The following is a 26,190-nucleotide window of genomic DNA, read 5'->3' on the forward strand; positions in this document are numbered from 1 at the left end:
ATTTTGTCTTAGTAAAACAAACCTGTTATTTTTGTTCCCTCCTTGGTCTCAGAAGGCACTCCAACACCATACTCATTTTCTCCAGAAACCCGGAAGTAGTAAATGGCACCTTCTTGCAAGCCAGTCACTTTGTAAGACAGGCGATGACAATTGTTTGTCACAGTGACCCATGCTTTTTTGCTAGCTTCTCGTTTTTCAATAATGTAGTTCTTCACAGGTGCTCCACCATCATTTTCAGGAACATCCCACGATAACACAGCAGATTCTTTAGTTACGTCTTTGGCTGTGATATTAGATGGTGGGCCGGGAGTATCAAGAACTTTGACAATTAAAGTCAAGGCAGCAGTGTTCAGGATGTTTTGCAATGTTAATGTGTATTTTCCAGAATCGTTTCTTGTTGCTTTTTCAACAGTAAGAGATGTGCAATTATCTGAAGTATCAATGTTTGCTCGGGTACGGAGATCAGTGTCTGGTTTGTTCCATGTTACATTTGGGACTGGTTTGCCTCTGAAAGGAACAGTCATTGTGAATGACTCACCAGCCTTTACAATTAAAGTCTTCCGCATTTCACTGTCAATATCAAAGGCAGGTTCTTCTTCTCTTTCTTTTGCCACCTGAGGTTCTGAGACATCACTTGGTTCACTGACACCAATTTTGTTAATGGATTTCACTCTAAAGACATACTCAGAGCCTGACGCTAATCCAGTTATGGTGTATTCTGTGCCTCTTAAGTTCTGAACAGCAGTTGTCCAGTCAGTTTCATCAGTTTTCTTGTATTCAACTACATATCCTGTTACTGGAGCACCTCCATCAAACAGTGGCTTTGTCCACCCGATTGTGATATTTGACCTTGTAGAGTCCATAATCTTAGGTTTAGATGGGGGAGATGGCAAGAAGATCGGGTCTTCTGCCCGAATCAATGGTGTGGTTTCACTTGGAAGACTGAGGCCAGCAGCATTTTCTGCATAAACCCGGAATTCATATTCACATCCTTCACGGAGACCAGATGATTTCACTCTTAAATCATAGACTGGTTTTTTATTTACACGAATCCATCTTAGGCTAGTTTTCTCACGCCTTTCAATTACATAGCCAGAGATCTCATTGCCTCCATCAGATTCAGGTCTTGCCCAGCAGAGAGTTATCGAATCTTTGCTCACACTGGTGATCTCTAAAGATGTAGGTGGACTTGGAACTGTAAATGGATCTAGGGCTTTGACAGCGACACTTTCTAGAGGCTCACCAACACCGTATTTGTTAACTCCCATCACTCTGAAAATATACTCATTACCCTTCAGTAGTTTTGTCACTTTACAGGATGTTGTTCTAAGCTCTCCTTCACAAAGCGTCCATGCAATTCTGCTGGTCTCACGTTTTTCTACAATGTAATAATCAATATCTGCACCACCATTTTCTTGAGGGGGTCCCCATGACAAATGGCACTTTTCAGCAGTAAGGCCATTTATTTCTAATGGGCCTGCAGGTGGGCCAGGTCTATCAAGTACTTTGCAATTAATTGCCAAAGATTTTGTTCCTGCAACATTTTGTAATGTTAGTACATACTGTCCTGTATCACCTCGGATACAGTCCTTAATGGTTATTGCAGTAGTGTGATCTGTTGAGGCTATTTCAACTCTAGCTTTTCCTTCAAGCTCCTTGCCATCCTTTGTCCATGAAACCACAGGTATTGGCCTTCCTGCAATATCAGCATTGACTTTAAACACTTCTCCAGCTTTCACAACTACAACATCCCTGAATTTGGCATCCATCATAATTCTTGGAGCCTCTATATCATCTTTTACAGTCACAGGTCCAGTTGATTCAGATGGCTGACTGAAGAGTCCAGCAGCGTTCTTTGCAATCACACGGAATTCATATCGCTGGTCTTCTGTAAGTCCACCTACATCAAAGTACGTTTCTTGCACATTAGTAAAATTACACTTTAGCCAACGACCATCTGGTAGCTCTCTCCGTTCAATAATATATCCTGTTACTTTAGCTCCACCATCATATTCTGGTTTAGCCCATTTCAGTGAGACACATGTTCTTGTAATATTAGTAACTTCTGGTTGGCCAGGAGGATCACATGGATCTCTTGCAGCAACTGGTTCACATGATTTACTGCATTTGCCTATTCCAGCAATGTTTTCAGCATACACACGATATTCATATAGCAGTCCTTCATCAAGACCTGTAACTTTCATTTGTGTATCAGTTATAAGGCTCTTGTTGACTTTTGTCCAAAGAATGCTGCTTCTTTCTTTACGCTCCAAGTGATATCCTAGTACTCTACTACCTCCATCATTAACTGGTACCTGCCAAGTTACAATCATGAAAGCTTTAGTTGCATGTGCCACATGAGGAGTTCCAGGTGGCCCCGGAGGCTTAAATGGATACTCTGCCACAACAGATGGAGAATTAGTGTAAGTGCTTTTCCCATAGCGGTTTTCTGCACAAATACGGAACTGATACTCAGAGCCAGTGGTGAGTCGAGATACTTTAATGGATGTTCTTGCAACTGCTGCAGATACTACATCCCATGTGGTTGTGGTAGTATCTCGCTTCTCCACGATGTAATTGCTAATGTGGCACCCACCATCATATGCTGGAGGTTTCCAAGACAGAGTTACACTATCAGCACTAACTTCATCAATATGCACATCAGTTGGTGGCCCTGGTCTGTCAAGAACAACTACAGTTAAAGAAGCTGTTGTTGTCCCGGCAGTATTTGAAAGATGTAATTCATAATGTCCCAAATCTTCATTTGAAGCTTCCTTGATGGACAGTGAAGTTGAAGTCTTTGATGTCTGAACATTTACCCTGGTTGTCTCTTTTAAGGGATTCCCATCCTTCTTCCAGATAACGGTTGGAAGAGGTCGCCCTCTGAATGGCACATCAATCTTAAGATCATCTCCAGCTTTCACAGTGAATGTGTTGAAAAGGAGCTCAGCAGACGGCTGGATTTCAATATCTTTCGCAATGACTGGGACACCAAGTTCTCTTGGATCACTTTTTCCTTTTTCATTAACAGCAATCACTCTGAAACTGTACTCTTCTCCCATACTTAAGCCTGTTATTGTTGCTTCTAATGTTTTCACCTGTGTACACGCACTCCATTTTGTACTTCCTTTAGTTTGCATTTCTACTATATAACCAGTAATTTTACTGCCACCATCGCTCTCTGGCTTTTCCCATTTAATTGAAGCAGAGTTGCGAGTCACATCAACAAGAACGACCTTTGCAGGCGGAGAAGGTGGTTCAGAAACCTTGATTGGGTCAGGTGTTTCTGCTGGTAAGCCAACCCCATATTCATTTACAGCTAGGACACGGAAATAATAACTACATCCTTCTTGTAGCTGAGTAATTTTGAAGGAATTCTTAGTGCAGTTGTTTGTAATTGTGGCATATGCTTTTCTTGTGGATTCTCGCTTTTCAACTACATAGTTGGTAATTTTAGCTCCACCATCAATAAGTGGTGGTTCCCAGGCTAATGTTACAAAATCTTTCTTCACTTCTCTGATTGTCAGGTTTATAGGTGCACTAGGTGTATCAAGCACTCTGACATTAACAAAAGCTGATTTTTTGCCACTGTTGTTCTCTAAAGTAAGATTGTATCTACCACTATCAAATCTATTCACATTGTCAATGACCAGCATTGTATAGGAACTGGTGACTTCAATCTGAGCTCGCTCACTTATTGTTCCTTCTGCTTTTTCCCATTTAACTTCAGGTTCTGGTCTTCCTTTGATGGTGACAAACAGGCGTAAGGTACCACTAGCACGTACAGTGACTACTTTTCTAAGATCTGCATCAAGTTCAATTTCAGGAGGTTCAACCTTGTCTGCTGCTATGACTGTACCAGGTATGGTAGCAGGCTCTCCTACTCCTTCTGAGTTGATGGCACAGATGCGGAAGTTATATTCCTGGTTCTCTTTAAGTTTTGTTACAGTGAACTCTTTTGCTTGCAGGCCTGTTGGTGGGGTGCAGGTAGTCCATTCATCAGCAGCAGCTTCTTTTACTTCTACTACGTATCCCTTAACTGGAGCACCGCCATCATAAATGGGTTTACTCCAGGCAAGGGAAACTGATGACCTGGAAGTGTCTGTAACCTTTGGATTGCTTGGTGGACCTGGTGGATATAATACATCACAAGCACGATAGAAAATGGATGGCTCACTGGGTTCCCCTACTCCTGCAGCATTTTCAGCAGAAACTCTGAATTCATAGAAATGCCCATCGGTAAGACCTGTTACTCTGAATCGCAAGTCCGTCAGCGTTTTCTTATTGCATTTGGTCCATCGGATACCATCTTTGTCTCGTTTTTCAAGTATGTAACCTTCAATTTCAGCTCCCCCATTGTCTTCTGGGCGACCCCATGTTACCACCATAGAATCTTTTGTGATTGCTGAAACTTCAGGTGTTGAAGGAGGACCAGGGGGTTTGTAAGGATTACGAGCCACAACTGGCTCAGATTCCAAGGGTTCTCCAGTTCCATATTTGTTCACTGCCATTACACGGAAAATATACTCATTGCCAGCAAGTAGTCTGGTTACTTTGTGGTTAAGTGCCTGCACGTCTGTTGCTACTTGGGTCCATGAAAGCCTGCTTGTCTCTCTCTTCTCAATGATATAATGTGAGATACTAGAACCACCGTCATGTAAAGGCGGAGCCCATGCCAAGTAGCATTTTTCTGCAGTGACGCCTGTAACCTTCAAAGGTCCTTCTGGAGGTCCTGGCCTGTCAAGCACTTTTACAGTGATTGGTATAGATTTTGTGCCACCAACATTTCTGAGGTTAAGAGTATAGTGACCTCCATCTACTCTTACACAATCTTTGACAGTAAGAGTTGTTTTCTGAATGGTAGATTTAATTTCCATTCTTGCAGTTGCTTCTTCAAGGTCTTTACCATCTTTTGACCATGTAATGTCAGGAACAGGTTTGCCGTGGATATCAGCTTCAAGAACAAAGGTTTCTCCAGCATGAACAACAATGACATCTTTGTACTTAGGATCCAGTGAAGCCCCTGGTGCTTCAATTTCATCTCTGGCAGTAATGGGCCCTGTACTTTCAGATGGTTCACTCAAGCAACCTGCTGCATTTCTTGCAATTACTCTAAATTCATATCGTTGGTTTTCAACAAGACCACTTACTGTAAATTCTGTTTCCAACACATTTGTAAAGCTGGCTTTCATCCAGCGACCATCTGGTAGTTCTTTCTTTTCTACAATATATCCAGTTATTTTGCTTCCACCATCATATTCCGGTTTTTTCCACTTCAGTGTGATATTATGTCTTGTAACAACAATGGCCTCTGGGCGGCCAGGTGGGTCACAAGGATCTCGGGCAACATACAGTTCTGATACTTTGCTGACTTTGCCAACGCCAACAATGTTTTCAGCAGAAACTCTGAACTCGTATTCAAGACCTTCTTCAAGGCCATCTGTTTTATATTTGGTGTCTGTAATGAGTGACTTGTTCTGTTTTGTCCAAAGAATGCTGTTCTTATCTTTACGTTCAAGATGGTAGCCAAGAACTTTGCTTCCTCCATCATTAACTGGTTCATGCCATTGTACGATCATATGGTCCTTGGAAGCTGCTGTTACAAATGGCGTTCCAGGTGGCCCAGGCACCTTGTAGGGATATTGCACAACAACTGGTTTAGAATCCAAAGGAGAGCTCTTCCCATATCTATTTTCAGCAGAGATCCTGAACTGGTATTCAGAACCTGTTTTAAGCTTTGTTGCTTTGATAGTTGTTCTTGCAACAGTTGCTGACACAATGCTCCATGTGGTAGTGCTTGTGTCACGTTTTTCTACTATATAGTTGCTTATCTGACAGCCACCAGTATAATCAGGTGGATCCCATGATAGAACAACAAAGTCCGCACTAACTTCGTCAAAGCGGACAGGTCCCTGTGGTGGGCCAGGCTTTTCCAGTACAATTATGCTCAGGTGCTCTGTTGCTGTACCTGCTGTGTTTGTTGCTGTTACTGTATATTTACCGAAGTCTTCCTTGTTGCTTTCTTTAATATTTAAAATAGTTGATGTTGATGTATCCTCAATATGTAATCTGGTTGTCTGTTTCAGTGGCTGCTCATCTTTTGCCCAAGTAATAGTAGGTTTGGGTCTACCTATAAATGGTACTTCTACCTTCAGATCTTCTCCAGCCTGTACGCTGTATGTATTAAACATCAGTTTGAAACTTGGCTCAATTGTCAAGTCTTTAGCTATCACAGGAATTCCAAGTGCTCTGGGATCACTTTTGCCTTTTTCATTGTAGGCAATCACACGAAATTGATATTCCTGTCCTGGACTCAAACCAGACACAACTGCATTGCATGTTTTGGTCTCACTAACAACACTCCATTTTTCTGTTCCTTTAGGCAGCATTTCAACAATGTATCCCAAAATTCTGCTACCTCCATCATGTTCAGGTTTTTCCCAACTAAGTGATGCACTCCTCTGAGTCACGTCAGTGAGCGTTACTTTCCCAGGAGGCAGTGGTGGCTCTGAGGCTTTGACAGCATCTGTGGTTTCAGCTGGAACACCAATTCCAAATTCATTTTCAGCCATAACTCTGAAGTAATAAATCGCTCCTTCTGCAAGATTTTCAACTTTAAAACTTGTCTTGCCACACTTAGCACTTACATTTGCAAATGCCTTCCTGGTTGACTCACGTTTATCTATTACATAGTTCTTTACCTTTGCACCACCATCGATAATGGGCGGTTCCCAAGATAATACAGCAGAATCCTTCTTTATATCCTTTACCACTAAGTTTTGTGGTGGTCCTGGTGTGTCCAAGACTTTTACTGTAACAAATGCTGATTTAGAACCACTGCTGTTCTCCAACTTAAGAATGTACTTTCCAGCATCATTTCTATCACAGTTGTCAATTGAAAGTTGTGTGTAGTTTATGCCTTTATCAATCTGAACTTTTTCTGTGAATTCACCTTCTTCTCGAGACCACGTGATCTCAGGTGTTGGTCGTCCCCTGAATGGTATGTGAATCCTAGCAGACCCGCCAGCTCTAACCATGATCCCTTTCCTTAGCTCTGAATCAATATCAAGTTCTGGAGCTTCAAGTTTGTCTTCTGGTTTAATAGTACCAGGAACTGATGCAGCCTCTCCTACACCAACCTTGTTGAGGGCACACACTCGTAGTTTATATTCTTGATGTTCAGTAAGCTTTTTGATTTCAAAACGAGTGGCACGTATACCTGTCTGTGGAGTAACAAGTGACCATTCATCTTCATCTGCTTTACATATTTCTATAAGGTAACCCTGGATTTCACAACCACCATCATAGATAGGTTTACTCCAACCAAGTGTAACTGAACTTTTGGTGGTATCCACAATGTGGGTGTTGGTAGGTGGGCCAGGCTTGAACACAGGGTCACAAGCTTTAAAGTAAGGAGAAACTTGGCTTGGTTCACCCACTCCAGCAGCATTTTCAGCAGAAACTCTGAATTCATATTCATGATCCTCTGATAATCCCGTAACTCTTAATCTCAAATCTGTAATTCGGCGTTTATTGCATTTTATCCATCTGATGCCTGCTCGGTCTCTCTTTTCTACAATGTAACCTATGATTTCACTACCTCCATCACTATCTGGACGGCTCCAGCAGACAGTCATAGAATCCTTTGTGATGTTCGTAATTTCCAAGGCCTTTGGTGGTCCAGGAACCACAAATGGATTTTTCATCATTACTGGCACAGATTCTAATGGCTCACCAACCCCATATTTATTAACTGCCATAATACGGAAAACATATTCATTTCCTTCCAGGAGTTTTGTTACTTTCAGCATTGTAGGTAAAACCTCTGAAGCAACAACAGTCCATGCTAGGCGACTAGTTTCTCTCTTCTCTACAATGTAATGAGAAACATCACTGCCACCATCATGAAGTGGAGGAGCCCATGCCAATGAACATTTTTCAGCTGTAACTCCTGTCACTTGGACTGGGCCCTCTGGAGGACCTGGCCTGTCCAGGACTTTTACATTTACTGGTACTGTCTTTGTTCCTGCAACATTAGAGGCTTCTAAAATGTACTGTCCACCATCAACTCTAATAGCATCTTTTACAATTAGTAATGCACTGAAATCCGTGTTCTTTATTTCATATCTAGCAGTTTCTTCAAGCTCTTTATCTCCTTTGTACCACTTAATGGTTGGTAGTGGCTTTCCATGAACATCAGCCTCAAGTCTGAATGTTTCACCAGCATTTACGATGATTGTGTCTTTGTACTTTGGATCCATTGAAATTCGTGGAAGTTCAACTTCATCCCTTGCTGTTATTGGTCCTGTACTGTCAGAAGGTTTGCTTATTGCACCTGCAGCATTCTTTGCAATTACTCTAAATTCATATCTTTGGTCTTCAGTAAGCCCTGTGACAGTGAACTGAGTTTCAATGACATTTGTGAAGCTAGCTTTCATCCAGCGACCATCTGGTAAGTCACGTTTCTCTACAATATAACCAGTAATCTTACTTCCACCATCATATTCTGGTTTGGTCCACTGTAGAGTAATAGAGCTTCTTTTTATTATTATAGCTTCTGGGCGACCTGGAGGATCACATGGGTCGCGAGCTACATAGCACTCAGAAACTTTACTTGTTTTGCCTACACCAACAATATTTTCTGCAGAAACTCGAAACTCATATTCAATTCCTTCTTCAAGGTTAGTTGTCTTAAAACTTGTGTCCTGAATAATAGTCTTGTTCACTTTAGTCCATAAAATGCTGTTTTTCTCCTTTCTCTCAAGATGGTAGCCCAACACCCTACTGCCACCATCATTTATTGGTTCATGCCACTGAACGACCATGGAGTCTTTTGTAACTGTTGTCACAAACGGTGTGCCAGGAGGTCCTGGTTCCTTGTAAGGGTATTGTGCTACAACTGGCGCAGAATCCAAAGCAAAGCTCTGCCCATACCTGTTCTCAGCAAATATTCTGAACTGGTATTCTGAACCAGTTTTCAGTTTAGTCACCTTCAGAGTAGTTCTTGCAACAGTAGCTGAAACCGTTTCCCACACAGTGGTTGTTGTATCTCTCTTGTGAACAATATAGTTGGTGATTTGGCAGCCGCCTGTATAGGCTGGGGGATTCCATGATAGGGTAATGCTTTCTGCACTTATTTCATCAAACTTCACAGGTCCTACAGGAGGGTCAGGTTTGTCTAGCGTTATAATTTCAACAGAGGCAGACTTTTGCCCAACAACATTAGCCACAGTGATTTCGTAAGTGCCACTATCCTCTTTGCTAGTTTCTTTAATATTCAGTATAGTGAGATCAGTCAGATCACTAACATTGACTCTTGTCGTCTGCCTTAATGGCTGGCCATCTTTTACCCAGGTAACAGTTGGTTTAGGTCGACCTGCAATTGGTACTTCTACTTTCAGATCTTGTCCCACTTGGACACTGTAACTGTGAAAAGCAGGTCTTACATCAGGTTCAATCACGAGGTCTTTGGCAACTATTGGAACTGCAAGTGCTCTAGGATCACTCTTACCCTTCTCATTTACAGCCATTACTCTAAAAAGATATTCTTCCCCTTGAGTTAGGTTAGTAATAACCGCTTCAAGTGTTTTTACACGAGCACACTCCGACCACTTCTCACTACCCTTTGCTTGCATTTCAACAATGTATTGTATGATTTTGCTGCCACCATCATGTTCAGGTTTTGCCCAGCTTAGTGAGACACTGTTTCTCGTGACATCATCCACTGTTATTTTCCCAGGAGGCTGTGGAACTTCAGCAACTTTAATTGGGTCACTAGTTTCAGCAGGGAGGCCAATTCCGTATTCATTCTCAGCAGAGATTCTAAAGAAGTAATAGCAGCCCTCCTGAAGTTGATCTATTTTCCATGAAGTCTTGTGGCAGTTTGTTACAACAGCTGCATATGCCTTTCTTGTTGCTTCACGCTTTTCAATAATGTAATTCTTTATTTTTGCACCACCATCCAAGAGAGGAGGCTCCCAGGAAATTGAAACAGAGTCTTTAGTGATCTCTCTGATTTTTAAATTAACAGGTGCACTTGGGGTATCCAGCACTCTTACACTGACAAAGGCAGACTTGGTTCCACTGCTGTTTTCTAAAGTCAGAGTATACTTTCCAGTATCAAATCTGTTAACGTTGTCTAGAACAAGGGAAGTAAAACTGCTAGTGGTATCAATAACAGCTGCCTCTCTGATGTCACCATCCACTTTACCCCATTTTACTTCAGGTGTTGGACGACCTCTGATGGGAACAAACAGTCTTAAGGAACCTCCTGCCCTCACATTCACAATCTTCCTTAATTCCATGTCAAGGTCAAGGTCTGGTGCCTCTATCTTTTCTTCCACGATAACAGAACCAGGAACATCTGCATGCTCTCCAACTCCTGCTTTATTAACTGCACATATGCGGAACTTGTATTCATGTTTTTCCACTAATTTTTCTACTTCCATGTGAGTGTTCTTAATTCCAGTTGGAGGGGTACAAATTGCCCATTCACCGTCACTTACATCACATTTTTCCACGATGTATCCCTGAATTTCAGAGCCACCATCATAGATAGGTTTACCCCATGAAAGGAAAACTGAAGATCTTGTAACATCCACAACTTTAGGATTATTGGGTGGACCTGGCTTGTAAATAGGATCACACGCTTTGTAGTAAGTGGAAGGTGGACTTGGTTCACTAAGACCAGCAGCATTTTCGGCTGAAACTCTGTATTCATAATCATGGTTTTCTATAAGTCCAGTCACTCTGTATCGCAGTTCACTTATCAGGCGTTTGTTACACCTTGTCCAACGAATACCTTCCTTATCTCGTTTTTCAAGGACATAGCCTAGGATTTCACTACCACCATCTGAGGCTGGCCTTTCCCATACAACTATCATAGAATCCTTGGTAATGGCTGTGACTTCTGGTGCCTTCGGTGGAAGTGGCACCCCAAATGGGTTCTTTGCGATTACTGGTTCAGACTCAAGAGGTTCACCAACGCCGTATTTATTTACTGCCATGATGCGGAAAACGTATTCATTTCCTTCTAAAAGCTTCGTAACTTTGCAATTTAAGGTTTGCACATTTGAATCAACAACTGTCCACACCAAGCGACTGGTTTCCCTTTTTTCTACAACATAGTGTGAAATATCGCTACCACCATCTTGCAGTGGAGGTTTCCATGACAGCATGCATTTTTCAGCAGTAACACCTGTAATCTCAACAGGTCCTTCTGGTGGTCCAGGTCTATCAAGAACTTTGACATTAACAGGAACTTTCTTTTCACCTGCAACATTCTTTGCAAGTAGTACATACTGACCACTGTCAACTCTAGTGGCTTCCTTCACACTAAGGCTTGTTGCAAAATCGGTACTTTTTATTTCCATACGAGCAGTGCTTGTCAGCTCACGATCGCCTTTTAACCACTGAATAGAAGGTATTGGTTTGCCATGAACATCAGCATCAAGCTTGAATGACTCACCAGCATGCACTACAATAGTGTCTTTGTATTTTGGATCCATACTTATATGAGGTGGTTCTACTTCATCTCTTGCTGTAATTGCCCCTGAGCTCTCAGATGGTTCACTGAAAACACCTGCCGCATTTCGTGCTATAACACGGAACTCATACCTCTGGTTTTCAACTAGACCGGTTACTTCAAATTGGGTATCAATGACATTTGTAAAGCTTGCTTTCATCCAACGGCCATCAGGTAACTCCTTCTTTTCAACAATATAGCCTGTGATCTTACTTCCACCATCATATGCAGGTTTCTTCCACTGAAGTGTTACTGAGCTTCTTGTGACAATTACAGGTTCTGGACGACCTGGAGGGTCACACTGGTCACGTGCAGTATAGCATTCAGATGCTCTACTTGCCTTTCCAATGCCCACTATGTTTTCTGCATAAACTCTAAACTCATACTCAAGACCTTCCTCAAGGCCAGTTGTCCTAAATTTGGTATCTGGAATAGGTGTTTTATTCAGTTTAGCCCACAGAATGCTGTTTCTTTCTTTGCGCTCCAAGTGATACCCAATGATCTTACTACCACCATCATTGACTGGTTCATTCCATTGTACCACCATGCTGTCTTTTGTCACATTTGTTACAAAAGGTGTTCCAGGTGGACCGGGAACTTTAAATGGGTATTGGGCTATAATTGGCTCTGAAGTAAGATAGGTACTCTTCCCGTATCTGTTCTCAGCTGCAATTCTGAACTGGTATTCACAGCCAGTCTTTAATCGACATGCTTTTATAGTTGTTCTTGCAACGGTAGCTGACACAATCTGCCAAGTGGTGGTGGAAGTGTCTCTTTTTTCTACAATGTAATTATTTATAGAGCTACCACCATCATATTTGGGTGGTTCCCAGGAAATGCTAATGCTATCTGCTGTTACTTCATCTACTTTTACTGGTCCAGTTGGAGGTCCTGGTTTGTCAAGGACAACAATATTTAGGGTCTCAGTTGCTTCACCTGCAGAGTTCGTAAGTTTAACTAAATATGTCCCCACATCTTCTCTGCATGCTTCTTTTATTGTTAACACCGTGTTATTTTCTGAACTTTCTGCATTTACTCTTGTAGTCTGCTTCAATGCCACATTATCTTTATGCCAAAACACTGCTGGTTTGGGTCGACCAACAAAAGGAACATCAACCTTTAAGTCCTCTCCTGCTAGAACACTGAAAGTGGTAAACAGCAGTTTGAAAGCTGGTGGAATCACAAGATCTTTTGCAACAACTGGTATACCCAGCTGGCGAGGATCACTGATACCTTTCTCATTCTGAGCTGAAACACGGAAGGTGTATTCTTCACCTTGGATCAATCCTGTGACAGTGGCTTCAGTAACTTTTACTGTAGCGCAAGTTGACCACTTGTCACTGCCTTTGCTTTGCATTTCTACAATGTAGCCCAGAATTCTGCTACCACCATCATGTTCAGGTTTTTCCCAAGATAAGGACACACTATTTCTTGTCACATCCAACAAAGTTATTTTCCCTGGTGGAAGTGGTCTTTCTGATACTTTTACAGACTCTGAAGTTTCAACTGGAAGGCCTATTCCATACTCATTTTCAGCTAGGACTCTGAAGTAGTAGTTGCAGCCTTCTTGCAGTGAATCCACTTTCCAGCTGGTCTTATGGCAATTGGCATTAACAGTCGCATAAGCTTTCCTTGTTGATTCACGCTTTTCAACAATGTAATTTTTTATTTTAGAGCCACCATCTATGAGAGGAGGCTCCCATGTGAGTGTAACTGATGATTTTGTAACTTCTTTTATTTTCAAATCTTGAGGTGCTCCTGGGGTATCGAGAACTCGGACATTCACAAATGCTGACTTACTACCAGAGCTGTTTTCAATTGTCAGTATGTATTTGCCACTATCAAATCTATTTACGTTTTCAACAATAAGTAGAGTATAAGAGCTTGTTGATTCAATGGTTGCTCTATCCAAAGATTCCCCATGTTCTCTTGTCCATTTTACTTCAGGCGCTGGTCTTCCTTTAATTGGGACAAAGAGCCTTAGAGTACAGCAGGCTCTAATAGTGACAACTTTACGTAGTTCTGCATCGAGTTCAATTTCTGGAGGCAGCATTCTTTCTTCAGCTTTTGGAGTCCCAGGAACAAGAGCAGGTTCTCCAAGACCTTCAGAGTTCATAGCATATATCCGTATTTTATACTCTTGATTTTCTTTCAGGTCAGTGATGGTAAAAGAAGTGGCCTTTAGACCTACTGGTGGAGTTACAATCTTCCACTCATCTTCTTCAGGTAGTGCGATCTCAACCATGTAACCTGTGATCTCTGAACCGCCATCATATATTGGTTTGTTCCATGCTATTGTAATTGAGGACTTGCTGCTATCCAAAACACGAGGATTACCCGGGGGACCAGGCTTAAATACAGTATCACAAGCTTTATAGAATGGACTTGTTGGGCTTGGCTCACTGACTCCAGCAGCATTTTCAGCCATGACTCTGTATTCATATTCATGGCCTTCTGTCAGTCCAGACACTTTATAACGCAAGTCAGTAACAACCCGTTTGTTACATTTCACCCACCGTAGACCAGCCCTGTCTCGACGTTCCACAATATAGTTAGTTATTGGGCTCCCACCATCAGAATCAGGATGGCCCCAACAGACAACCATAGAATCTTTTGTAATTGCTGTAACTTCAGGTGTTTTAGGTGGATCAGGTGGCACATATGGATTTACTGCAAGAACGGGCTCTGATTCCAGAGGCTCACCAACTCCGTATTTGTTGACAGCCATAACACGGAACACGTACTCATTGCCCTTCAACAGCTTAGTAACCTTCAGTTTAGTCAACGGAACTTCTGTGGCTACAGCTGTCCATGCCAATCGACTGGTTTCACGTTTTTCAACCACATAATGGTCAATCTTTGCTCCTCCATCATCCAGTGGAGGTAGCCATGACAGCACACATTTTTCTGCAGTGACTTCAGACACAGCCAAAGGACCTTCTGGGGGACCAGGTCTATCAAGAACTTTAACATTGAAGACATGCTTGGCAAAGCCACCAGGATTTGTTGCAGTAAGTGTATAGGCACCGCCATCTCTTCTTGAAGAATCTTTATTGACAAGAACAGTAGAGAAATCTGCTATTTTTATTGCTAATTTTGCTGTGTCTTCAAGTTCTTTTTCTCCTTTTGTCCACATCATAGTTGGTGGAGGACGACCTGAAACATCAGCCTCAAGTCTGAAAACTTCACCTGCTTTCAGCACTAAGGTGTCTTTGTATTTAACATCCACTCTTATCTTTGGTGCTTCAATGTCATCTCTACAAGTTATTGCATCTGATGGCTCAGAGGGCTGACTAACAGCCCCACCAGCATTCCTAGCAATCACACGGAATTCATAGGCAGCATCTTCTGTCAAACCACTTACAGTGAATTCAGTCTCTAGTATATTGCTGAAATTAGCCTTCAGCCAACGGCCATTAGGAAGGTCTCTTTTTTCAACAGTGTAACCAGTTATCTTAAAGCCTCCATTATATTCTGGTTTAGTCCACTTCAGCGTAACTGCATGCCTTGTAATGTTCAGAGGTATTGGCTTACCAGGTGGATCTATTGGGTCTAAGGCAAACACAGGCTCAGATGGCCTGCTTGGCTTACTCTTCCCAGCCAGATTTTCTGCTATAACACGGAATTCGTAGGCAATGCCATCGGTGAGTCCAGTTGATTTAAAGATATTGCCTGATACCAGCATTTTACTTACAGTCTGCCAAAGAATGCTGTTTCGTTCTTTTCTTTCAACATGATAGCCCAGAATTGGGCTTCCACCATCAGTAACGGGCTCATTCCAGCTAATGGTCATGGTTTCTTTGGTGACTGCAATCACCTGAGGAGTTCCAGGAGGCCCAGGTACCTTAAACGGGTAGTTGGCAACTACAGACTCTGAAGTAATGGCTGGACCAATTCCATATCTGTTCTGAGCTTTAACACGGAACTGATACTCAACTCCAGTAGTAAGACGAGTAGCTTTAAATGTAGTACGGATCACTGTGGTTGCCAATTCAGTCCATGTGGTACTGTCAGTTTGACGCATTTCTACAACATAGTTACTTATTGGTACACCACCATCATTCAAAGGAGGCTCCCATGAGAATGTTAGGAAGTCAGATGAAATTTCATCAAATTTGATTGGTCCAGTAGGAGGTCCAGGTATATCATGAACCTGAACTGTGATTACTTCACTAACTTCTCCAACAATATTTTTAGCTGACAGTGGATATTGACCACTATCACTTCGTTTACATTCATTGATGGTTAGTATGGTTGCAGTTGCAGTATTTTCATAATTTACCCTTTGTGTTTGCTTAAGTATCTGGTCTTCTTTCTTCCAAGTCACAGTAGGCCTTGGTCGACCAAGCACAGGGATTTCAATCTTGATATTGTCACCAGCTTTGGCAATGACTGTCTTCTGGTAGATGCCACGGAGGTCAAACTCAGGTAGCATTGTTTGCTCCTTGATAATAACTGGTCTGCTTTCTCTTGGGGCACTTCTTCCAGCACTGTTAACTGCCATAACCTGGAAAGTATACTCTTCATTTTCAGTTAGATTCTTTACAACACAGTCCAGTGTTTTTACAGTGGTGACGTGTGCCCACTGGTTGCTTCCTTTTCTCTGTGCTTCAATTACATACCCAGTGATCTTGCTGCCACCATCATGTTCTGGTTTTGGCCAAGCCAGACTAACTGAGTTCCGTGTTACATCCATAATATTAAGGCTCTCAGGTGGGGATGGTGCCTCAGAAGCTCTTACTGGTTCTGCAGTTTCAGCTGGTTCACCAATACCATACTCATTTTCAGCCAGCACTCTGAAATAGTATTCACACCCCTCAGACAGATTAGGAATCTTGAAGGAACACTTCTGGCAGTTGGTTGTGACTGTCGAATATGCTTTACGAGTTGATTCGCGTTTCTCAACAATATAGTTTGTTATACGTGAGCCACCATCTATCAGAGGCATATCCCATTGGAGGGTGATGCTGTCTTTGGTTATTTCTCTAGGCTTAAGGTTTATTGGTGGACCTGGTGTATCCAAGACTTTCACATTTACAAAGCCAGTCTTCTTACCAGCAGCATTTTCAAGAGTCATTACGTATTTTCCTGCATCGTATCTGGTGCAATCTGTGACAATCAAGAGTGTAAAAGAGTCTGTATTTTCAATACTGGCACGTCCTTTGAGTGAAACATCATCTTTTGTCCATGTAACTTCTGGAGTTGGACGTCCTTTAATTGGCACAAATATACGAATAGTTAATCCAGCTCTAACAACAAGCGTTCTTCTTAGCTCAGCATCTAATTCAAAGTCAGGAATCTCTTCCCGGTCTTTGATTTCCACGCTTGGAATTATTGCTGGTTCACCAACACCTGCAGCATTCATGGCAGAGATTCTGAAATTGTATTTGGCTCCTGTCTGCAAATGAGCAACAACAAACTGAGTGATTCTTAAAGCAGTCCCTGTTGTATCTTTTACCCATTCTTCTTCTCCTTCCCTTTGATGTTCTACTATATAGCCAGTGATTTCAAGACCACCATCGTAGTGAGGCTTGCCCCAGGCTAAAGATGCACTTGTCTTTGTAGTATCAGTCACTCTTGGATTTGCAGGTGGACCTGGTGGGTCTGAAAAGTGAGGAAAAGATAAAACATTACATTACAGAGGAAGTCACTCTTATGCTGCCTGAATGTGCTGCCTGCCCATCCCACCCACCCCCAAAAAAAGAAAAGGCATGATACTAACATGCAACATCCTTGCACATGACTGAGTTTGAAGCATCACTTGGTGGTCCAACTCCTGCTCTGTTTTCTGCACTGACACGGAATTCATATTCATTTCCTTCCAGGAGACCAGTTACTTTGCATCTAAGATCTGAAACTGGTTTCTTTGTTGCTCTGACCCATCTTAAGCCTTTCTTTTCTCTTCGCTCCACATAATAACCTGTGATTTCACTTCCACCATCATCTACCGGCCTTTTCCAGGTAACTGTGACAGTATTTTTTGTCACATTTGTTACTTCTGGTTTTCCAGGAGGGCCTGGGGGTCCTGATAAGGAAGAAAAAAGTACAGTTAAAACAAAAAGCAACTCTTCAGAGATTAATAAGAACACACTGAACTTCTTAGCTTGTTCTACGTACCAAATCTATCCACCATTTTAACTGGTTCTGATTGTACTGGTTCACCTTTGCCATATTGATTTACTGCTGAGACACGGAAAACATATTCATTTCCTTGAATGAGCTTGCTAACAACATGCCTACAGCTTTCAATATTTTCAGCAACCAATGTCCAGAGCAGTCGGCTAGTTTCTCTCTTCTCAAGAACATATGATTTGATTGGTGATCCACCATCTTCTGCAGGAGGTGACCATGTAAGAGTCGCTTTTTCTGCTGAAACATTGCTGATCTCAATAGGCCCTGGAGGTCCTGGAACATCTAAAACTTTCACATGTACGCTCTCCTGCTTAGTGCCAAAAGGATTGGTTGCAGTGATTGTGTATTCTCCAGAATCTTTTCTGGCTGCATATTTGACAGTTAAAGTAGAAGAAGTTGGTGTGGTTTCAATGCGCACAAGCTCTGAAGGTCTAAAATCTTTTCCAGCTTTTGACCATGCTGAAGTTGGAGGTGGTTTGCCACGGATACTAATAGCAGACACTGTAATGTTGTCTCCTGCTTTTACTGTTAATCCTTCCTTCAAAGTAGGATCAATAACAATGGTTGGTGCCTCTGTCAAAACAAACAAACAAACAAACAACGTTGATTGTTATAACAAGAATATAGGGAAAAAAAACAACAAACAGGATTTGGTATTAATTATTCAAATAAAATTCTACATTTTTAATGCCATCCACATACCATACTCATCCTTGCATATTATAGTTCCTGTGGATTCAGATGGAGGACTGATAGCTCCAGCAGTGTTCTTTGCTCTAATTCTGAACTCATATTTGGAGCCTTCTGAGAGGTCAGTTACAGTAAATGCACAGTCTGGAACATTCACATGATTAGCTTTCGTCCAGGTCTTTGAGGGTAAATCACGTTTTTCAACAATATAGCCAGTTAACTTATGTCCACCATCATATTTTGGTTCTGTCCAAATGAGTGTTACTGAGTCCCTAGTTACATTGATAACTTCAGGTTTCCCAGGGGGATCTAGAAGAAAAAATAATAAATAGTGGTCAAACAAAAGTTATTTTGAATTTCAGAATTTTCTTTTTAATTTTCCTGATGACTTACCAATAGGATCAAGTGCCACAACTGGTTCAGATGGCAGACTTGGTTTACCTACTCCAGCCATATTGATTGCCATTACTCTGAATTCATATTCCAGACCTTCAGTTAAGCCTGTTACTCTGAAATCTTTCATTCTTATTGGGGTCTTATTTGCTCTCTTCCACAGAAGACTATTTCTTTCTTTGACTTCGATGTGATAACCTAGAAGATAAATGGAGAGATGAAAATACGAGGGGTTTTCTAGAAATCTTCATTTCTCATAGCATTGTAAAACATCATACTGCCTGTATGGCATGTCACATCGGCATTGTGCAAGAGGAACACAGAAAACCAGATTAGGAAATGGATGTAGACATACATTACAGATGTATGTAATTGCAAAGAGATGTTTATAAATGCAAATTGCTAATTTTATAGACCCAAGCAATGTAACATAAAGGTGAGTTTGTTTTTCTTTCTTTAGGTATTTTGTCTCCGTGCAAAAATATTGGTTTTCAGCTAGTTTTTTTTTTCCCAACTTTTAAGTTAAATTTTTAAAAAAATGCATTATAGAGAACGAGTAGGACGTAAAACAATGAAATCAATCTATCAATTTAAAGCATAAACACCTGGTAGTTTTATCTTACCCTTTGACAGAGGGAAAGAACTATTAAGAACTGAAATACTAGAGAGGCTTTTGGGGATGTACCTGTGATTGGTGAGCCTCCAGTTCTTCTGGGATCAGTCCAAGTTAAAGCTACAGATTCATGTCGAACATCAACAATGTTGGGAGGTGGAGGAGCATCTGGTACATCTAAACAATATTAAAAAATCCAGCAACATTAAAAATAAATATCACCCCTAAACCTTTTTTTTTTTTCAATTTTGAAAATTATAATGGATACTCACCAAATGGATGTTTTGCAACAACAGGGTCAGATTTAAGACCTTCACCTACTCCGTATTTATTTTCAGCCCTGATCCTGAATGTATATTCATTTCCTTCATGAAGTCTTGTAACTCTAAATGTGGTTTTCTGGACTGCAGAGGCACAAGTCACCCACTTATTGTTTACATTATCTCTCTTCTCTAGGACATAGTTAGTGATTTCTGAACCACCATCATCTTTTGGAGGGCCCCACTTTAGGGTTATGGCATCAGCTGTGACTTCTTCAAATTTCACCGGACCTGTCGGTATGCCAGGTTTGCCAACAACTTTCACAGAAATAGTACCTTCCTTGCTGCCAACAACATTCTTCAAAGTTATTGTGTACTTTCCAGCATCAGCTTTCTGGCAGTCATGTACTACAAGTGTGGTATTAACTGCTGTAGATTCAAATGCAACTCTTCCACTCTCAGTAAGTGCCTGGTCTTCATCTTTCTTCCAAGTTACAGCTGGGACAGGCTTGCCTTTAATTGGGATTTTAAGACGGAAATTGCTTCCCTCTTTAGCTATATAGCACAAATCAGGTAGATCTCTTAAATCAAGATCAGGTGCCACTGTAAAAATAAAAGAAACCAATGATTCAACTATATTCTGTGATAAACTATACTCCGATAAAATTAAGATGCTATTTTAAAGGCATCTGATTTGTATGTATGCATAGTAATGATAGTAAGCATAAAATAAATGTAATTTGGCTAAGTGAAACGTGGAATTACTGATCTTAAATTGCTTCTTACCAACATCATCTCTTGCCACAATTGTGAGCTCTGTTGGAGTACCACAGCCAGCATCATTTTGGGCTCTCACTCTGAAAGTGTATTCTTGTCCTTCCTTTAGGTCTCTCATTGAAAAATGGAGGTTCTTTGCCCGCATGACTTCTTGCCATTTATCTTCATCAACCAGGACCTCCACAACATATGCAAATATACGGCTTCCACCATCACTGATTGGTTTTTTCCATACTAAATTGCAGGATGATTTTGTTACAGCTGAAGCTTTTAGATCCACAACTGGCCCAGGTGTTTCTAGAAGGAAGAAAAGCATAGTAAGTGTCCATTCAAGCTAAAAATAATAATTATTTGAATACCAAAATAGGTGAAATGGATTCATTTTTCTTACCAGAAGCTTTAACAGCATCACGAGTTTCACAGGGGTCACCAATACCATATTCATTTTCAGCAAAAACCCTGAAGAAGTAAGATTTGCCTTCTTCTAAGTTAGTTATCCTGCAGCTTGTCTTTGGACATTCTGTTGTTACTGTGGACCATGACTTTCTTTCTGCATCACGTTTTTCAACGACATAATTTGTGATTGGACTGCCACCATCTATTAGCGGAGGTTCCCATGTAATGAAGGCAGAATCCTTAGACGCTTCCTTTACAATCAGGTTAATTGGAGGGCCTGGAGTATCTAGATAAACACAGCAACCCCACATTTGATTTAGTAAACGAAATACAAAAAAATATCAGTTAAAAAGTTAACAAATATGTTATAACGAGGAAAACCCTGATACTTACCAAGTACTTTTACAACAATCGTATATGCCTTTTTGCCACAGCTGTTCTCCAGACTGAGGACGTATTTTCCAGCATCATATTTGTTTACGTTTTCACAACGCAGGAAGGTATCAAAATCAGTTGACTTGATGTCTAATCCTTGTCTATCTCTTAGGTTGGCACCCACTTTAGACCATGTAATCTTTGGAGGTGGACGTCCTCTTACTGGCACATAAAGTCTCATTGTGACTCCAGCACGCAACACAAGGACTTTCCTTAGTTCTGCATCAAGTTCTCCTTCAGGAGGAACTGTGTGTTTAAGAAAAAACAAGCAATTAAAACATCATCTTTAAAACTATCACTAAAGTTACTGTGAGAAAAAGTCCCCTTTACTGATATTTCATTAGATTAACCAATTTATTCTCCTGCCCATGATGACAATAGTGAGTTATTGTCCTGACTCCTGTTTCAAGATAATTTGCAAACTTAGCATATTTTTGCACTGATTTAACTTCCTTTTCTTTCTGCCTTTTCCACCATTTAAATTACTTATCATATGAAGAAGTCTTCTAGTTCCTGTAGAACTCAAATGAATTTAAAAGGCCGTTGGACTGTACTGCTTATCTTGAAGGAAGACAGTTCTGTGAAGCAATGCATATATGTACATACATGTGTACATACAGCAAAATGCATACAGAAGCCAGCATGACTCTTAATGAGGAAGTGTCATACAATTAAATAATGTGTCACACAGATGCTTAGAATAGTAATATTGGCTTCAAATTATTTAGAAGGCATGAAGACGACTGAAAATTTTAAGAATAGAAGAGAGATCTGACAAGTCTGATTTTAGGATTAGAGAAAGAAAAAATTCCTGAAGACCCAAAATAGGAGGTAGAAGAGTATCTAGCATACAAACGAAGAAAGCAGATACCAATCAGATTCTACACAGTTCCTAACTGCCCTGTTCTCTTCCAAATTAGCCACTTTTAGCCTTAATTTTTTGAGAAATGACACATTCCAAATCTGCTTCTGTGATCTGTGACAAACCCTGTCTTTGGAACCCATCCCATGAATTAAAGCAGAAGTCGACAAGGTAATTTGTTTTCAGTGAACATACTTAAAATGTCTTTGGCAGTGTGTTTATCAGGAACATCACTTGGATCACTGTATCCAATCTTATTGACAGCATAAACGCGGAACTGGTACTCTGTATCTTCTATTAGCCCTGTTACCACAAATCGTGTAGCCTGTAAGTTCTTGGGTAGATTGCATCTGACCCAGTTGTCTGTGTCAGCTCTTTTTGCTTCCACTAGATAACCAATAATAGGGCTTCCTCCGTCATATGCTGGTTTGCTCCATGACAGGCTTATTGAATTATGTGTAGTATCAACCACTTTCGGGAAAGCAGGTGGGCCAGGAGGATCTGAGAATTAAAATAACATGAAGTTATCGTACCAAATGCTGTAAAAAAATATTTGGAAATAACCATGGAAAAGATCTGGGACTTTTGGCTTACATTGAGGATCACGAGCATACACTGCTTTAGATGGTGCGCTAGGCTTGCCAGGTCCGGCCTTATTCAACGCTATCACCCGGAACTCATATTCTGTTCCTTCTTGGAGTCCAGTAGCCTTAACAGTTCTTTCAATGACGGGCTTTCTGGTTACCTTTGTCCAGTTAAGAGCCTTAGTTTCACGTTTCTCAAGCATATAACCAGTTATTGGGGATCCACCATCACTAGCTGGTGGCTTCCAGCTAACAGTCATGAAGTCTTTTGTTACATTGCTAATTACCGGTGGATCACAAGGTCCGGGTACATCTGTGAAGATTTATTTGAAAGTTATGTTCACATTCATAAGTGTACACAAAAAAAACAGTGCCTAATGAAGCTATCCGACAAAGCACTTACCGTATGGATTCTTAGCAACGGCTGGTTCAGTCAAGATAGGGTCTCCAACACCATATTTGTTTTCAGCACATATGCGGAACTGATACTCATGTCCTTCTATTAGTTTCTCCACTGTGCAGCTTGTAATGGGTACATTGGCACTGACTTGGGCCCAGTTTGGTCTGCTTGTTTCACGCTTGTCTACAATGTAGTTAGTAATTTCTGAACCTCCATCTTCCAGAGGAGGCTCCCAAGAAAGCATTGCACGATCTGCATACATATGTTTAATTTTAACGGAGGCCGGTGGACCAGGCTTATCTAGAAGAATTAACATCACATTATTATAGCTCTGTCTCTCACTGTATCATTTAACTATAAATGTATTTATTAACAGACAGTCTTTAGCTCACCAAGTACTTTAAGTCTAATGGTTGCTGACTTTGATCCACTTGCATTTTCAGCAGTAATAGTATAGTCTCCTGTTTGCTTCCTGTTAACACTGAACAACTCGACTGTAGCAAGATTTCTCTTAGTGGTGATCTTAACACCTTCAGATGGTTTTAAAGCTTCTTCTTCTTTCTTCCAGGTGATTGTTGGCATTGGCTTGCCATATACATTTGCCTCCAGACGCACATTAGTTCCAGCTTTTACTGTAAGCTGTGACTGCATAGACAGATCCAGCTCTATTCTGGGGGGAACTGAAAGGACAGAGCCCAAGAGTTAATCAATCTAGTAAGAGATAAACACCTCATTCTTCCCATGAGTTTTACCAGAGTTCTCAAAAGCTTTTACATTTCTTACCATTTTCTGGATGAACGGTCACCGGATCAGAAGGTTCTGAAGGTGGGCTAATGTTAACGGCCGTCTTGGCAATTGCTCTAAATTGATATTGAGCATTTTCTTCCAAATCAGTAGCAGTGTATTCTTCTAGGGGTATTTGATGTGGAGTTGTATTGCACCGAACCCACTTATCACCAGGTAATTTGCAAGCTTCAAGAAAGTAGCCAATAAGTTTGCTGCCACCATCATGCTTTGGTCTTGTCCATACCAGTGATACAGTACTCTTAGTAACATCAATAACTTCAGGTTTTCCAGGGGGATCTAAGGCAAATAAGATCATGTTACAGTCTGTTTTGCCAAAGAAGATAACATATTAAAAAATAGCTTTAATAGTGCTAGATCCTATTTGCAGCATACCCACACAGTGCACTCACAGTGCAGTTGCAGTAAACATGAAAATATGAACATCAGGGCAAACTAAGATCAGAAAGAGTTACAGATATCTTGAAAATGACCATAAAAACAGTAGTCTGTTGCAAATTAATGGCATGTTTGGCTTACCAACTGGCGCTCTTGCTGTGACAAACTCAGTTGGTTTACTAGGTTTACTGGCTCCAGCTCTGTTCAATGCATAAATTCTGAAAGTATACTCAAGACCTTCGATGAGCCCCACACAAGGGTATTCTGTGGAGCGCACAGCTGTGTCATTCGCTTTCACCCACAGTAAACTGTTCCTTTCTTTGCGCTCAATGAGATAACCAGTGATTGGACTGCCTCCATCACTATCTGGTCTATCCCAGGCAACAAAAATGCAGTCCTTATTGACCTTTGTGATACGTGCATTCTTTGGTTCACTGGGAACATCTAGAAAGAAAAACAAAGATGGATATCAATCACATGCCTTCTTACTAGGAGGACTAAAAAGAGAAATGCTGCTATCAAAACCTGACATACCAAATGGGAACCTTGCAATCATCTTGCCAGAAGTAAGTGGCTCAGAAATCCCAAAACGATTTTCAGCACGAACGCGAAACATATACTCTTCTCCAGGAATCAGTTTTCCAATTCTGCAGCTCGTCTTTGTGACAGAAGCTAAAGCTGTTACCCAGTCTCCTCTGCTTACATCACATTTCTCAACTACATAGTTTGTAATGTTACTGCCACCATCCTCGAGAGGTATATGCCATGCAAGAGTGCAAGCATCAGCATCTATTTCAGAAATATCAAATGGAGGCTGTGGTGGACCCGGTTTATCTGCACAAAAACACATATTAAGAAAAAAGGGATGAAAGAAAATGGTAACCACTGGAATACACTAAAACTGGTTTTGTATAAAGCTGCGTTTAAAAATAATCAAGTAGAACATACCCATGACTATCACTCTGATTTTCTGACTGTCAGTACCAGAGCTATTTTCTGCAGTAAGAGTGTAAAAATCAGAATCTTTTCTAGTTACATCCTTAATGATAAGAACGGAAGACTTTTCTGCTTTATGCACGGCAAGGCGACTGGATGTAAGTACATCTTGATCTCCTTTCAACCATTTACAGACTGGCTGAGGCTTCCCATATACATGAGCTTCAATTCTCAGTTTCTTTCCGGCTTTAATGTGAACGTGATCAGGCATCAGGATCTTAGGTGGGACTGAAAAATAAAATAACACGCAGATATATAAATTCAATTTCTGTGACATATTAATTTACCTTTTCTTACATTTTCATTTGAAAGCTCTCTGCTTCTCTCTCAAGTGGAATCACCAGTAGGAATGACTTGATAATTTTTAATTTAGGTTGCACTTATGGACAACCAGAGATTCTGCAGTGGGCAGTATCTATTCCAGTCTTATTTTTCATTCATGTACAGTTTATAAGAGAATATTTTTGAGTTTAGATTGCCTTCTCACTTGTTTATGTAGAGACTTGTGCACTATTACTGCATGACATGTAATTCTTCTTTATATCTGGAACTTGTCATTGCTAACTTATTGCTGACTTTCTACAAGACAGACATGAAGGAGGAGAAAAGAAAGACTGAAGTTCTCACTGAACTAAACCTATTTCCACAGTTGATGTTTTTATACTCTTGAATTATTCAAGTAAAGCCCCTTATCCTACTACTTCTTTTGCACTACATCTTTCTGATTTCTTCCAAAAGAAACCTGGCAGTATGTTTCTTCCTGCCATTCGCTAGTTTTTATTCTCTTTGGCTCCTATAACTCTCTCTTCCTCTTTCCATGTCAAAAAAGGAAAAAGGTTCTTCTCATCTGCTCCTTACCCCTAGGTTTTCCTGTGCCTCAGGGACCCTAGCACTTTAATTACATCAACCTGTGCTCCCTGTGTTTCACTTTACATTCTCAACCAAC

At 40.9% G+C, this 26,190-nt stretch overlaps 1 protein-coding gene across 39 annotated transcripts in view; it reads right to left on the reverse strand.

The window, feature by feature from the left end:
* The window catches only part of TTN (titin), a 244,262-nt gene that overhangs the window by 28,239 nt on the left and 189,833 nt on the right, over positions 1-26,190 (reverse strand). For all 39 annotated transcript variants that reach the window (XM_054210417.1, XM_054210392.1, XM_054210385.1 and 36 more), the window contains 18 exons: positions 25,197-25,472; positions 24,783-25,082; positions 24,390-24,692; positions 23,850-24,149; positions 23,459-23,746; positions 23,070-23,366; positions 22,677-22,979; positions 22,278-22,583; positions 21,179-21,466; positions 20,781-21,071; positions 20,399-20,686; positions 19,625-20,215; positions 19,425-19,529; positions 18,740-18,937; positions 18,359-18,655; positions 17,642-18,229; positions 17,247-17,549; positions 23-17,128 (listed from right to left, as the gene is read on the reverse strand). In XM_054210417.1, coding sequence (XP_054066392.1) covers positions 23-17,128; positions 17,247-17,549; positions 17,642-18,229; positions 18,359-18,655; positions 18,740-18,937; positions 19,425-19,529; positions 19,625-20,215; positions 20,399-20,686; positions 20,781-21,071; positions 21,179-21,466; positions 22,278-22,583; positions 22,677-22,979; positions 23,070-23,366; positions 23,459-23,746; positions 23,850-24,149; positions 24,390-24,692; positions 24,783-25,082; positions 25,197-25,472 — 22,428 coding nt within the window. The remainder of the gene's footprint in view (positions 1-22; positions 17,129-17,246; positions 17,550-17,641; positions 18,230-18,358; positions 18,656-18,739; positions 18,938-19,424; positions 19,530-19,624; positions 20,216-20,398; positions 20,687-20,780; positions 21,072-21,178; positions 21,467-22,277; positions 22,584-22,676; positions 22,980-23,069; positions 23,367-23,458; positions 23,747-23,849; positions 24,150-24,389; positions 24,693-24,782; positions 25,083-25,196; positions 25,473-26,190) is intronic.

The sequence above is a fragment of the Rissa tridactyla genome, chromosome 7, assembly GCF_028500815.1.
Source record: "Rissa tridactyla isolate bRisTri1 chromosome 7, bRisTri1.patW.cur.20221130, whole genome shotgun sequence".
NCBI lineage: Eukaryota > Metazoa > Chordata > Aves > Charadriiformes > Laridae > Rissa > Rissa tridactyla.